The sequence below is a fragment of the Marmota flaviventris genome, chromosome 1 (genome assembly GCF_047511675.1).
Source record: "Marmota flaviventris isolate mMarFla1 chromosome 1, mMarFla1.hap1, whole genome shotgun sequence".
Lineage (NCBI taxonomy): Eukaryota > Metazoa > Chordata > Mammalia > Rodentia > Sciuridae > Marmota > Marmota flaviventris.
This window is the reverse complement of record NC_092498.1, coordinates 74,451,574-74,468,286: the sequence shown is the minus strand read 5'-3', so window position 1 is coordinate 74,468,286 and position 16,713 is coordinate 74,451,574. Positions and strand designations below refer to the sequence as shown.

The following is a 16,713-nucleotide window of genomic DNA, read 5'->3' as shown; positions in this document are numbered from 1 at the left end:
TTAAAAAATAACAATTCAGAGTTCAAAATCGCAGTATGCTTTATCTTTAAATTGTTACTGTTGCATTTGTTACTCTAATAGGGTAGCAATAGCTCAGAAATAACTGTTACTTTAAAAAAACAATTTCTTATTATTTATAAACAGAATATATATTCTAGGGAAATTGACTCTCTACATATTTGCTACTAAATTTACTTACATCCTTTCCGAACAATTGGGACACATATAAACAGCCTAAAATATTGTCCCAGAAACACACAGAATGCAGTGATTATAAAAGAAGTTGTTTTAAAAAATGCAAGTAAAGTTAGATGGGACACAGGATGTAGGAAGTAAAGATAACAGATATTTCTCCTGAACATCCCAGGCATCATAAACTAGCAATCTTTATTATTTCCAAAATGGAAGGCCTATCATCCATAATTTCCCCTTCTTGAACATTCACATATGACTTACAATCCAGTGATTTCATATTGAAGAAATTATTTTTTCCTATTTTAGTGATTTTTAAAACCAAATCATGGTTGCATTCTTTTTAGATAAAGTGGGGAAGGAAGTGGGACAGTATTTTCTGCTCATATTCCCTAAGAGGGATGGGAAAGTCCCGGGTTCTTTCCAATGTTTATCTTCTCTTTTGTGCAAAGACAAATCTATCACAAGAACTGCCTTGTTCTTATAGGTAAAAGGGAAGGCCTAAAATTATAAAAAAACACAGTATCTAGAACTCTTAACACCTCAAACTACTCCAAATATTGCTCCTTGACTTATGATGGATTGCATCCTGCTAAACTCAACATAAGTTGAAAATATTTTAAGTCCATAATGCATTGTAAGTCACTAATGCAACATAGCTGAACAATGGTACACTCTAGAGTATAGGCTATTTACCCTTGAGATTGTGTGGCTGATTGGTAGCTGTGGCTTGATGCCATTCCCTAGCATCTTGAGAGAGTATCATACCACATTTCTCTAATAGAAATGATTGAAATTATAAAGTTGAACCATCATATGTTGGGGACTATCTATGCTTTAGCATAAACACTGCTCCCACTGCTCCAACCAATCTATTATGGATATTACATCCAGCCCCTAATAATTACAAGATTGTCCATGTATTAATGGTCATCCAATTTTAAACATATTGAATAATGGAGCTTATACAGCATATTAAAGTGTTTTAAAATATGCAATATTACATTTGCAAATATTCAGATTCATGCTGTCATTTTTATTTACATATCTTTGAACCATCTTAAAAAGTAATTCCTAAAGGAATACTGAATAGTTCTTAAAGCCTTGAGGAAAATCTGTTAATTAGTAATTACTAATTTAGTGAATGTTCACTCTTCAGTAGTTGTTTGTTCTGTTTTGTTCTTTGAGGTAGGTTATAAACTCTCTTTTCACATTCTTGTATCAGGTATTTCAATTTGAGCTCTGAGATATGACCATAACTTTATTGTTTTACTTGACAAATGTTATAAATTCAGAGTAAAATATTAAATTTTCATAATATCATATTAGATAAATCTTTATGGGCTTAAAACAAATGAGGGGGCCACTTCCTTGTTTCTCTTTTTTGCTTCTATGAGCATAGCAAAACTTCCTTGATCATTTGTTGAGGGATTCACAGAGGCACTGTGGACTGCAACTGTTTTCCCATGTGACTTCAGGTCACTAGAAGATGGAAATGTTTTCTTTACTCCAGAGTTAAATCCCAACTTAAAGATGGCTGATAAAAGCCATTATATATTTAATTAACACTGTTCAGTCTAAGACTGACTTTTCATAAATCATTCCCATAATTGCTCATTTGTAACTTATTTTACTCCCTAAAAACTTTATTTTCAAGCATTAACATCTTTAGTAATTTCCAGTACAGTGATGGTTATGGTTCCATGAACTTTGGCTTTTTGTACCTGGTATGTAACACTCCCAAAGGCTGAGCCTTGGCCTTATTCCATTACAAAGCATCATTTGCTTAAGGCTACATTTTCTCCTGAAACACACCAGCTTATTTTTTACCTTCTAACTCTGAAACTATTGCTTAGAGAAATTCAAGTGGAGAAACACTTGGGAATTTTAAAGAATGAGCTATTGATCCTTTAGAAAATGTTGACATCCTATCTATTTTTCCAACATCCAAAGATAATTTTCTTTTACTCAGCCAGTGATTTGTGGACTAGTAGATCACTTAATCTCTGATATTTTTAGGTGCTTCAATTGTGAAAAGTGACAGTGAATCTTTCTGTCTTTCTAATTAATTTTGTTATTATAAAAGAGGTCATGGGTTGGCCCCCGGATTTGACTTTGCTTTTTATTGCTTGGCATGTCTTATTCATAGGAGTTTTTTGTTTGTTTGTTTGTTTCTGAGTTAAAATTGCAAATCTCCCAAACCAGTACTCCAGTCTACTATATCAGTTTTTCTAAGAAATGCTTAAATATGCTCTAAATCTACAGTTACAGTAAGTGGCATTGGCTAGTGATTTGATTTGAGAATTGAGAGTACGATCTGGATTTACTCTTTATGCATTAACACAGGTCAAATGGACAGGGACTGCATTTTAAGTCAGTAATGGAAGGCTGTAGGCTGTCTTAAACCAATCATATCAGTTTTACCCATGACTGATTGATCCCTAGGGGCAGAGCCCTGTAAGCATTCCTCCTACATGAATGGACTCTATAGAGCCTGGAGTTTCATTCATAAAATGGAGACTGAAAGGAAACACACACATGCACACACGCAGGCGTGCACACACACAGTCTCACTCCCTGGAATGTCCATTTATACAGAGCTGAGGGTGTAGTGTTCCATCAGCTGCTGCTTTTGCTAGTTGACTGGGAGTGAAGATTAATGCCCATTGGTCTTGCTTGCTTGTAACCTGATACCATTATGGCCTTGCCATTCCTAATGTATAGTGAATGAGAAGACAACATTCTTAAATCAGAAACATAAACAGGAACTGGTGGGTCTGAATTCCATTCAAATATGTCATTTCAGTCCCACTCTGTTTGTCTAACTTGAATATTTCAGGCAGGAAAGGGGGAAGGGAAGGATAATCTACTTGTTAGTTGTACTAGCTTGGAAAAAGGGAATTAGAAGAGGGTGGAGTATACTTTTATAGCTCGTAATTTATAGTTTCTTTTTAAACAAAACAACCAGGACACTTAGGCCTAGAATTGCTTACTGCCAGTGGGTGAAATGAGCACACAACAGTTTTTATAAGCAGGAGTGAGGTTTGAAATTAAATGAGACAGTTTAAGGATGCATGCTTGGATATTTCTATTTATGTGGGTTTCATGAATGTGAACAAAAAAGGGAAGAAAATGCAATTTAAAAAAACACATATCATATTTTTTGATATGTGTTTTTAGGTTTAGAATATTGTTATGAAATGTTTTATGCTTCAATACTTAAGTGAGTTAATTATTTCGTAGGTAATAGGATGAGGGAGTTATTTTATTTCACAAGATGTTTCCATCTAGGATTTGAATAACTTGAAATAATTTTTAAGGACTCTTTCTCAGGTTCAATAGATGCTTATTGTTTTCTGTCTGTACATGTATGCATGTGGTATATATGAACTTCCCATTTAATTATTTCTAATGCATTCTGGAAATTTTTACAAGGGTGGGTAATTCAAAGAGCAACATGAAAAGAATCATAAAGCAAAACAAAATTGAAAGAATGGCAAGCATGTTTCATTGTGATTTATTTAATTCTTCTCTGTGACTTAGGGAAGTATTTTTGAACTCTTCTTTCTGGTGACCTTTCTGTTTAACGTACTGGTCTCTACAGTTATTGCTTCATCTGTGTGATCTGTTTTTTATTTATTCTTTGCATTGAAAAGTAAAACCACCCACTTTGTATGACACTGAAAATGTACTAAATCCTGAGCTTGACATCTATTTACTATTTGTGTCATATGGAGCATGTCCTCAATTTCCTTATTTATAAAAAGGGGTTAATAATTCACATCTCTTAGTGTTTTCATAGGCTTAAATGTGGTTATGTTTGTAAAGTGTCTGGCACATATTAGGGGTTCAGGAAACAACAAAGAAATTTTTTTGGCATGAATTTATCTTGACTTCTACGGATTTTTTGAAAAGTAATGGCCCTTTAATAAGATGCCATTATTATTTCTTTTTTGCTTTACTTTTTTTTTTAGTTGTAGATAAATACAATACCTTTATTTTACTTATTTTTATGTGGTGCTGAAGATTGAACCCAGTGCCTCATACCTGCTGGGCAAGTGCTCTACAAGTGAGCCACAACTCCAGCCCTCTCTATTATTATTTCTAATAATTAAAAATGCACATTCATGTCTAGAGGATAAAACAAAGCAAGAAAGATTTTCTTATGCAGAAGCACTCATGTAGTGTAAGTTCAGATAGAAACTGTTCTGTTCTACTGTTTCTGACAGGAAAACAGCTGTCCTGAACTTACTGGTTGTATTCATGTTCAAAGCAAACAGAATAAATTATCTGGATGTTGTAGGGATTCAAGGAGAAATGAAACCCAGAGGACAAAGCTTACCATGATGTGTTTGTTGCTAATTGTGTGGATTCTAACAGGTGACAACTGGGGACTGAATCTCGAATTAAATCCTCCATGACTTCATAATATTTTTGTGATCCATTGTGACCACAAATGGCATCCTCCCTTATGTTTTCTTTTAAGCTTCTGTTAATTGTCAGAGTATGGTAAGACCTAATAATTACCAAGTCAAAATATACTTGTGTTTCCTATCACTTCAATGTCATTTTAAACTCCATCTTATTCAAACCATCACAGGCTTGTAAAACCTGTACATTTCTGAGCCTAGTAAACCAGATAAATCAATCTGTTTGTATCTGCTCCTTATTTGTATGGGAAATTTGTGATTTCATAGGTACAATTCTATACTGTTATTTGATGCTATTCAGCCTTTATGTTTCAAAAACATCTGAATTTGTTTAGCTACATTATGTACTTCTCCTTCCTTCATTTTACAAACACTATCATGGGCAAGTAAAGTCTAACATTGTTCTCTGCCTTCAAAGTCTATTAGGAATAGATTTAATGCACCTAGGCTGTGGTGGAGAAATAGCTCTGCAGATTTTATATTTTCTGTATTCACAGTTCACTGAAAACCCTAAAGAGAAAGATCTCATCTAAGTTTGAGTGAGGTAATACCAAATTCATCACTCCCTTCTTAAAATCATGTCTATCTCCCCCTGCCTTCTTCAAGATGGAGATATTTTGTTCACAGAGTTTTGTGACTGGTCACAAATAGGTCTCAGAAAACCTGAATGTTATTTTGAAGTTAATTACTTTTAGGTTTGTTCTACAACAGAGTGGTGTAAAATACAGAATGGATATAAAAAATTCTTTGCCATTAGCATCCCTTTTCGGAAACATTATAAAATAAGAGCTTTCTTGATTGATTATACCAAATCTAAATTGGCACATGTGAAAGCAGAAGAAACTTGTAGTGAGGATGTTTCTGCATTTGCGTTTTATCATATCTTCATAAGCTTGGTGTTACTTATGCAGAAAACTTTAAGGTTTTATATGTGATCTGTGAGAGTACCAGGAAAATAACAAACAGTATGTACAAAGTTGAAGAGAGAAAATATTGATAAGATAATGTCATAATATTCACATTTGTTGAGTGAGATTAGTATCATTAGTTTTTTTTTAATTAATGTTTCTTGAGATAATAGATATATTTTTGGCAGTTTGTTGAACAATAAAAAACAAAGCTTGTTTACTCGTCTAGGTATGTATAGAACACACACAAACCTGTAAACACACTTTTTAAAATCAAGTACACGACAATTTCAAAGGTATGTTTTACATAACACATTTTGGTTCTTGATATTTAATGTGTCAAATTGTCTTCAAACATCAATATGCAGTGAACCAGTTTTTGTGGACTGGATTTTGTCACATAACTCTACAAGGAGTCAGTCGAGTGTATAATCAATCTATCTTTGCAGTGTACACTTGCACAAAAGCAAAACCACAGTAAAATACAACGTTGAACTTCTATTTTCTGGGATTTCTCATTTACTTTAGGAAATTTAAAATCTTAAGTTATACACAGATTATTGCTACAGGAATTTAATGAGAAGCATCACATGAAAGGTAGTTGTTTTCTTCCCTGTTCAGAGTTTATGATACAAATAATCCCATTTTTGCACCTGTTTTATAACAAAGAGATTTCAGTAACCTGTGTAGATCTTTTCTTTCTGCTGTGTCCTGATGTAGCTTTTAGAAACTTTAGGCAAACGATGCCCTGAAGGGGAATTTTCATTTTGTACAACTGGGCAGCAAATATGCAAATCAGAGGAGTGCCCAGCAGTATTACATGTGCAAATTTACAACTGCACGTTGTGGTCAAAGCTTGGGTAAGGCTTCCCAGATCGGTATTATGTTTACCAGCACAGCTTTAAAATGCAAGTCAAGAGACAGAGAAAGCAACTTTTTTTTTTTTTTTAAGGTTCTTGCCTGCATGTCTTAATTTGAACAAAAATGACTTTAATAATATTACTGAAAGTGAAGTCTAACCAAATCTGGTAGTTTGGAGTGTTCATTTATGTTAATTCTTTTTAAACTGTACCTACATTAACCAGTACATTAAAATGATGGCAGTGCTTCACTGCTTTGAATTTTTGGAGCATATTAGATCAGCTTTCATCACCATGAACTCATCTGTAACAAATTGTAGGCAGTTTAATTTCTGCAAGCTGATTTGGTCAGTACTAATGTCATGTTATAGAGCTCTTTGATCCACCAGTTTCTAACTAACTAAAAAGCCTTACATTTATTTTTCATAATTTATAAATAGAATGTAAAACTTTTTGAACCAATATTATTTAAGAACAAACATTAAGGGCTAATATTGTAAAAAAGAAATTTAAAAGATATATACTCAGGTGTTTAAAAAAAATCTAATGCAGATTTGGAGGTTTACTGTATAAATCATAAATTTATTATGAATTCTAAATCAGCATATTTTAGTGTCAAAGATTGATAGATTTGTACAGAATATTTAGGAATAACTTTAAAAAACCACACAAATCAAGCATCTTATATGATTTAAGAACAATATTCAGTCAGATGTGGTGCTGCATGCATGAAATCCCAGCTAACTGAGAGGCTGAGGCTGGAAGATCACAAGTTTGAGGCCAAACCATGCAACTTAGTGAGAACCTGTTCAAAATAGATAGTAGAAAAGGCTGGGGATGTTCAGTGGTAGAGCATCCCTGGGTTCAAATACTGTGAAGACAAATATATAAATATATATATTTGCACATCAAATTTGGATAAAAACTTAGATACAAAATTATTTGGATGTAAAATTATTCTTAGTTTTAAGTGCTATTCTTTATTCTGTGTGGCTACTTGTGAGGATCACTTAAAACAGGTTCTGTTGTTAATAATAAGTTCCATGTGTCAAATTCCTACTGTGTGCAGATACTGTGGGAAGTGTTGTACCTGATTTACCCCTCGGGGTCTTTCAAAAAACTAATATCAATATTAGTATTCTCATTTTACAGTTGAGGAGATTGTGAGTTGATGATGTCAAATAACTAACAAAATGCCATATACTGCCCTGAAATGTCAGATACGAGATTCAGAATCATATGTGTTAGATGACAAAGTGCTTATTTGGAATCACTGTGCTATACTAGTGATCTTAAAATTATAATCCAGAGAGCTAAGCATGGTAGCATACCTCTGTAATCCCAGCAGTTTGGGAGGCTGAGGCAGGAGGATTGTGAGTTTAAAAGATAACCTCAGCAATTTAGGAGGCCCTAAACAACTTAGCGAGACCCTATTTCCAAACAAAATACAAAAAAGCTCTGTGAACGTAGCTCAGTGTTAAGCATCCATGGATTTGACCCCAGTACCAAAAAAAAAAAAAAAAAACCAAGAATGCACAATAGGACAGTGCAAATATGCTGTCATCTTAACATTTTGTATAGGTTAAACCACAGCTTATTATTATTATTGTTAAATTTTTCAAGTTTTATTTCATGAAAAAACAGAAGTGAATATATATGCAGTGCCTCCATTCCCTACCACAAAACGTTTGCCTTTGAAGTGGCCGCTTAGCTAGTTTGAATCTTAGTTGAGCATTTAGCAAAAGTTAAAATATAATGCCAAACTTCGTCAGTTGGATTTTTTATTAGATAAGGTAGAAATGAAAGCAGCAGGCAATTTAATTAGCAGTAATTTTTCTGGGCAAGTCATTACTTTGATGAACTTCAGAGCAATGTTTATGGCTCCTAATTAACCATGTTAGTCATTTGATTGAATAATCACTTTGGAAATGTTTCTACAATTTGATTAGAGTCTGACCCACTCTGATAGTCATAAATTAACTGATATCACTTTAGGATAACATGACTTTAGTTACTTTATGGGAATAAGCCTCTTAGCCATATTTTTTCAGGCTTCTCTGGACCATAAAAAGGATACCGATTTAAGGATAGACTGGATTTAAACAACGCTAGCCAAGTGTCTCAATTTTAAGAGCTAGATGTTAATTTCATTTACCCTAGGGTGTAATAGCCAGTAGGAGGAATTGGTAAAAACACAATTATATTCTCATACATGTATTTCCTAAATTGTTATTCATTGCTTTTTTTTTTTTTTTTTAGAATTTAGATCATAAAATAGGCCTTTGGAAATATAATTATATTGGCTTGAGCCTTATTATATGATTATCAGTTTATTATGAATTTAAATGAGTATATTTTCAATATCATAGATGAATTGTTAGAATTTTTGAAGACTCTTAATAGAGTAAAAATACAGTGGAGAACAAATCAGCTAATTCAACAGATACATGAGTGTTACAGTGAAATTCAGCATCTTATCTTTGATGTCATAATCCTTTCCCAGGATTATGTTAGTTTGTGTTATATTAGAACACTTTTATAAGGTGTGCGTCAGCTTTGAATAGCAGATTTCTCAATAATGTTGCATTTTCTCTCTTCCTTCTTTTCTCCCCCTGTGGGAACTCAAGACTGTATTTAGTCACACTTACTGTAATAGAATTTAGCCTATGTATTTTCCTCTAGCCACCTCCAGAGTCAACCAGCTGTTTTTACAGCCGTGTTCCAGGTGTGCAGCAGTCAGTAAAAGTATTTTGTGGCAGGGTGTCAACATTGGTACAACAAAATGCTTGCCTCGGAGCAGCTGTGGAGCTGATGGCTGTCATTAACACTGTCCCTTCCAGCCCAGCTGCTGCCAGCGACCTTATGCCTGGTAATAAATCAGAATAACACGAAAAATTAATTTGAAGTGTCATTGTTTTTAAAAAGTTGGGATAAAATGGATTGCTCCACTATTTAGCAACACAAAAGATCAACTATATTACTACCCTGTTATACATGCTGATGTCTGGACACAGGGTTAACTCTGCCTTGTGTAGAGTGAGAATTATATGCTCTATAACACTTTATAAAAAGAAAGCATATTATAATGAAATATTTGATAATGAATTTTATAGTATTTTCAACTTGAAAGATATTAATTCCTTCATACATTTAAATGTTGTTAGTATTATGGATTGCCATTATGATGTTTTTTATTTAAACCATGTTAGATAAAATTTTTTTCCATGAGCAAAATCCCTCATTGTGGTTGACATTCATCAGTAGACACCCCCCTCATCATCCATCAGTAGACAAAGTTTTTTAAATATGTCGAATTTAAAAAATGGAACATTCCAGATCCCCCTGGGGTCAGAAAATAGTGCTATCTATTGTAACCAACTTGGTGTATAGCTGGATGGTTATGAAGAGATAAGGGCCTTTGGGTTCCAATTCCTTTAAATGTTTATCATTACTTTTTCAGGGGTCATCTATTTATCACAAGTGATGGCAAAGAAGACTTTTTGTGTCAAGTAGTGCATTTTTATATGCATTTTTAAGCTTATTTTTGTACATGTTGTTAAGAAAACTTTAGTAATGCATACAGACATACAGAAGATAGAAATTATCTGAACACATGTTTATACTTTCCTGCAGAACTTGTAGTTGCTATACACTGGGTTGGGCATAGGTTTGTTGGAACTAAAACATGTAAAAATTTGGTGAATTCCTCTTTAAGAAGAAGAAAGTAAAATGGCAAATCCAAAATGAAGTACAGGACCTCAAAAGGGACTCTTACAAAAGTGGAAGGTCCTGAGGTTCACTGCTTCACCATTGATCTACCTCTCTTTATGTGAGTGAACATCTATATTCAGAATCAAGGAACTTGGGGGAAGCTGTAATTGATTTCAGGAATCACCAGACCCAACTCTTTGCTTTATAGAAATATAGACACAAACTAGTCACAGTGGTACACACCTGTAATCCCAGAAGCTCAGGAGGCTGAGGCAGGAGAATCATGAGTTCAAAGCCAGCCTCAGCAACTGAGAGAAACCCTGTCTCTAAATAAAATAGAAAATGGGCTGGCGATGTGACTTAGCAGTTAAGCACCCCTGGGTTCAATCCCTTGTAAGAGGGAGGGAAGACGGAGGAAGGAGGGAGGGAAGGAAGAAAAAAGGAAGGAAGGAAGGAAACATAGACACAAAATGGTTTGTAAAAATTTATGCAGCTTAATTAATAGTAAGAGAATGACTTGAATTTTAATCCATTGTCTCTAATGTATACTTATTTCCTTTCTCCCATTTCTAAACTATTAGACAATTTAAATTTGGAGCCATCATTATGATCCAGGTGTACCCATTATTCAAGTTTATTTTCTCAGGAATTAAATGCCATAGTCATGTAGGCAAAGCTTCACATTTAGGATAATACGTATTTGCTATGAAGTTGCTCTATCTCTGTTTTTAGATTCTTAGTGGCTTTTAGTTTGACCTATATTCTTAAGATGAAAAAGCCAGTCAATAGCAATAGCAGTCACCTTAAAAGTTTTAAGAAATTTAACTGTTTTATTTTATCATACTTATTTCTACCTTGTGTTCATGAAATAAACTATGGGCAAACCATTTGTTGATTTCTGCTTTGCATATAGGCAGCCAGGAGATACATAAATTTATTATATAAGTATCCCCAAAACATAACTCAGGATACTATTTGAAGAACATTATTACCTTCATTTGGAGATGCTGTTAAAACTGAACTTGATCAAGGTTGATTTTGGTAAACTTCAAATTTATGAGCCTGTTCCAGAGAATCAGTGTTCACCATGATATACTCATTCTTCTGTTTTGTTTGTGGGCCCCACTGGAAATGTTGACCACGGGTTGACAGGTTCTTCTCATGGGGACTTGTGCCAGTTTCTGTAACTTTCTGTTTGTCTGCACCCTGTCCACTGACAGCAGTGTCCTTTCAGCTTCACACCCAGCTTTGACCAATGCTGCTTCCTCTTTCAGAAGTGCCTAGCTGCCACTCCATTTACATGAGGCAAGAAGGCTTCCTGGCTCATCCCAGCAGAACAGAAGGTAAGTCCTTACATACTTGAAATTCTGTGTTAATATTGTTAAAAATAATTGGACATTCCAAATATGGGATCATTTAATGAACCATTGATATGCTTATAGAAAACTCGTTCATGCTCCCTAAACCATTATTTTAAAACTTTATATTTTTAAAGTAAAAGGAAGATTTTTCGGGTCATGATACCTTGTGTTTGGTTGTTAACGTGAGTCATGTACATAGAAACAGCTGAAAAGTGCATTTCTGTGTTCATTTTTTGCAACAACCACATTCTTTTGAGTTAGAACTTCTGCTTTATAGATCAGCTCACCTTACTGCACTTGCAGTCTACTGAAATGATCTTTGAGTAATATTCAGGTTTGCATTTACAGACTTAAGTCACGGGTCTGTTTCTTGATAAAACATGTAGTTTTAACGATCCTGGATTTTACATAGTTGGACAAGTAATTGTTAAGAATGGGATTTCACATAAGAGGCCTAGAGGAGTTTTTATTGCAGCTGTATTTTGTGGTAACCACGGTGGGAAAGTTTTGCTCTAACAGACTTTGACATCTGCAAAGTAGTAGATAAAAGTGATTCCATCTGGCTATCATCCCCACTAAAGGATTTCTGGAAATATGTGAATAGTTCTTGACCTAAACACTGTTTCTTCAGTAAAACCTAGATGCATCCTTTTACATGAGATCTATTATTGGTTATTTTACTTGGATGATATTAATGGAGGTTTAAAGGATAGAATAAAATGGTAAATCCAAAATATTTGAGACCCAATTTTGCACAAATGCAATGTCATTATCATTGCTGATATTACTAGTATGTAACAACCAAAGAGATTAATACACTTGAGAAAAAAAACTATAAACTATGTGAAATTTCTTTTCTTCTTTTTAAATTTTTATTTATTTATTTGTTTATTTGTGTGTGTATGTGTGTACTGGGATTGAACCCAGGGACAATTTATTACAGAGCTGCATCACCTAGTTCTTTTTACTTTTAATCTTGAGACATGGATCTTGCTAAATTGCCGAGACTGGCCTGGAACTTGCAATCCTCCTATCTCAGTCTCCTCAGTCTTTGGGATTACAGGCCTGAGCCACCATGTACCACCATGCCCAGCTGAAATTTGTTCCTGGTAATTAAAGACAACAACAGTTGGATTAAGAACCACAGTCAAGAATATTTGGAAGAGAAAAAATGATTATGGAAAGCTGGAATTTATTTTGCAATTTCTCTGTAGACTAAGTTATGTTACAGAAAAAAAAAAAAGAAAGAAAGAAAGTCCCCCCAACTATCTTGGCTATTAAAGATGAGATTACCTACCTAGATACTTGTTCACAAGAAAGTAGGATTGTGAAATAATATGTTCCAGAACAACAGAGTAATAATGCAAAGTAAATGCCAGTAATTCACTTTGATTTCACTCTCTTCTTATTGAATAAGGAAACTAAAGGAAACTAAAAATGACTTGATACATTATAAATCCTAGGTTTGCCAATATTTGGGTGACAATTAACTTACATGTGACCATGAGCTAGGCATCATTCTAAACTTGTATACCTTAAATCATATAATCCTCACAACAACTCTATAAGGTGGTAGATAGATGGTATTACTGTATTTCCGTTATATAGAGTGGAATCTGAGTCAAAGAATCTAAATAAATTTGTCCAGGGTCACAGAGCCGAAAAGTCATAGAATCATTTTCTACCACAATTTTTTGTGCTAATGATTATATTTTAAAGTGCTAACCAGCTCAATTTGTATCATGAATAAATGTCTCCCATTTCCCCCCACAGGGTGTATGTTTGAAAAGGGTCCCAGGCAGTTTTATGATGACACCTGTGTTGTGCCAGAGAAATTTGATGGTAGGTTTTTCACTGTGCTTCAAATTTTGATTTTTTTGCGAGAGGGATTGAAGAGATCACCCATCCCTCTTCTGAAAATAGTTAACATCACTACTTAAAGATTTCTATGCACTTCATTTATCATGTACTCAATTCTAATTAAACATAACTTACTACAAATTCTCTCTTTCTTCTACTCATTAAGAACCATTTTTTTTTCTTTTTTCTATGAGGGAGTCCATTTTTGGAGATATAGCCAGCGAGCATCATGCTTGCCGAGTTTGTATAGAGTAAGAAGGTTCTTTCCATTGCCCTACTGAGCACATTTAGCTTGTTATTTGAGATTTATTGAAAGCTGATCCTGTAATTAACCAAGCAAGGCAGAAAGCATGCTACTGTGGATGCACTGAGAACTTAATGCAAACCCTCCTCTCTTTTTTTGTTCATGAAAAGATGCATTATGGAAGACAGAAACAACATAACTGCCCATTTAGTTAGTGATTGTTAGCTCCCCCTCCCCATTTTTTTTTTCCAAGGAAGATGCACATTACTAATGTAGCATTGCTTTGTAATTGCTTAAAAGGGAGTTAGGAAAGCATCTTTTTAAAAATCACTCACTGCTGCAATGGAAAGGTCTCAGATATTATAAGAAAGTGTCAAGTTAGATAGAATCTTCTTTTCTTGACAAGGTGGCAAAAGTCGGCATTTATGAGGAAGCTTGGGTAAACAGTGAACAGTTAATTCATTTAGTGGTTCTTCAGAGTGGTCTCCATATTTCCTGCTTTGATTGTTAAACAGGAAACGAGCAGGGGCCCTCTGATTAGCTGATTGCACAAACTTTGGGGATCATGGCTATAATGACTTGGGAGCTCTCAGAGTTTTTAATTGTCATTATTTAAACAGCAAAGTACATGCTCAGATTGCTTTTCAATCTCTAATTAGTTACTTGAAGTCTATGTTCCCGAGCTTTTGCTATTCATTCTTTTGTACCATTCAGAAGGGATGGTGAGTCTTGGGAAAATACACTTCCTTTGCCTCCTTTTAATTGTTAGATTTATTCCAAAGTCACTTTGGGGGTCACTTTTTTGGCTTCATTCTGTAATAGATACTTTAAGCCTCCTTTCATATGTGAGAACTGGCTATTTAACACCATTAGAAGAACATCACAATTCTTAACATATAGCCTTTTCTTTCAGGTGAAGCTTAAAGCTTTTACTTGTAGGAATGACCTTTGTCAGTTTCTTTTGTTTGTGGTGAGCTTCATATTTTAAGTCATGTTAAAATTAGTAAGAACACATGAGGAGGAAAACTATTTTAAAGCTATGGACAAGATTATGTTATAGTTTTATAGGCCCAAATTACACTGATGTTTAGGGAATTGGCTGTTTTGATTATTGATTCCCTTTGACTTTTAAATATTCTTCAATTTTATGCTAAGAAAACATTGTTGAAAGATAGTATTTGCCATGTAATGGAGAACAAGAAGAAAGAAAAACAAGGGATTATTTTTTCATTGTTCATGGTCAGTGCATTCAGTCACATTTATAGGCAGAAGTGCTATAGAAACAATAAAAATGTCAGTGTTTCACTCTATGTGCATAATTGTTTAGTTACCCTGATGAAAAAATTTTATAAGTCTCAGAAGAAAAAACTAAGATAAATAAAACTGTCTTTGAAGCCAATATAAAGATACACTCCTGTATTATATAGTTTAGAACAAAACAACATAATGATTTTTTAGCAATTAGGGACTGAATAACTTTGTAATTTGGTGTGCAATTCTTTTAAGAGTTATATTTCTCTCCAAAGACCCCCCCCAAAAAAAAAAAATAGAAAGCTTATGATGGTCTGTTTTAAAATTCACGCTAGTGTCAATAGATCCACTTGAGTGTATCCTGTCTGAATTGTTTCTTTAGTGGAGAAGAAAACTTCATTCATTAACAATGATATACTCATTTGACTGTACACACTCAGTCCCCAATGTGATCAATTCCACATATTTTGAGACAATTGACTGGAGATATCAGTAAATAATCAATGGTTGTGACACTAGGTATTTTGCTTTGTTAAGCCAAGATAAATGACCAGATTTATAGCAGAAGCATTACAATGCTAAATAACCTTTATTGTTATTTACTAGATTTTTATACTATATATGAATGCCAAATGAATCTAAAATAAACAAATCTTCTTGCTTAAAAGTAGCTTTTTTTCCACAGAAATATCTGATGTGCATATTTTTAAATTGGCAAATTCATATGAATGAAATACAAATAAGAGTTAAAGAAATATGAGAGAGAATTTTTATTTGTTGCCAGGTAAGAAAGTGATAATTTCTCTATGAAGGTATATGAAGGTGTGGAAGAAAGATGGTATGATGATAATATAGTATGCTACGAATTACCCAGGAGATTTTTCTAATTTATATAAAGTGCACATTACTTAACTCAGAGTTTATGATTATATTACATTTGCTTTGAAATATGTGCATTAAAATTTTCAATAGTTTATCATGCATAGGTCAATAAGGTATTTGCAAATTATAGTTTGCACAATTTAATTTGTACAAATAAAATGCCCTAAGCTTAAAATTGATTACTCCCTCTTCATCGTTGCTTAGAGAAGTGAGTAATATCATTAACAAAGAAGCAAATAAAGGTACTATGGTAATTATTATTGTTGTTGTTACTATATTTGCTTGTAGTGCTGGGGAACAAACCCAGGGCTGCATACAAGTTTGCTAGGCAAACTTTCTATGGCTGAAATACATCCCAGTCCCTTATATCATGGTTTTTAGAGAAATCAATGAAAAAAAAAAGTTATACAAAACTTTTGTAAGCAAATGACATCCATGGATTTTTTTCTGCACCTTTTTACAATATTTTTGACGTGAATATATTACATATAGTTCTCTGTAAGTTTGTACAGATTGCAGATTTAGTCAACCATTTAACTATTTTAAATCTTTATTTAAGGGTAACATTATATTTCACAAAGTTGCTGTGTTTAGCCATTTTCTTCATTGGTTTAATAAAAAGTTTACATAAATAGCATAATATTGATGCTAATGATGAACCTTTAAAATTTTTAATTTAGGGGATATCAAACAAGAGCCAGGAATGTATCGGGAAGGACCCACGTACCAACGGCGAGGATCACTTCAGCTCTGGCAGTTTTTGGTAGCTCTTCTGGACGACCCTTCAAATTCTCATTTCATTGCCTGGACTGGTAGAGGCATGGAATTTAAGCTGATTGAGCCTGAAGAGGTTGGTTTAGTAAATTTTATTTAGGAGAATAAGATGTGCTATGATGTAAAGGAGCTGATATATTTGATTAATATGCTAAACATATAGTTTTAAAACTCTGGCTACCTTTTGAATTAGACAGTGGGACAAAAAAGAATAATGTCAACATTTAAAACTACTAATTT

The 16,713-nt window shown here is 33.7% G+C and overlaps 1 protein-coding gene across 3 annotated transcripts in view; it reads left to right on the top strand.

The window, feature by feature from the left end:
* Positions 1 to 16,713, top strand: part of Etv1 (ETS variant transcription factor 1) — an 89,425-nt gene that overhangs the window by 59,013 nt on the left and 13,699 nt on the right. For all 3 annotated transcript variants that reach the window (XM_027932690.2, XM_027932689.3, XM_027932688.2), the window contains 3 exons: positions 11,376 to 11,444; positions 13,236 to 13,304; positions 16,380 to 16,549. In XM_027932690.2, coding sequence (XP_027788491.1) covers positions 11,376 to 11,444; positions 13,236 to 13,304; positions 16,380 to 16,549 — 308 coding nt within the window. The remainder of the gene's footprint in view (positions 1 to 11,375; positions 11,445 to 13,235; positions 13,305 to 16,379; positions 16,550 to 16,713) is intronic.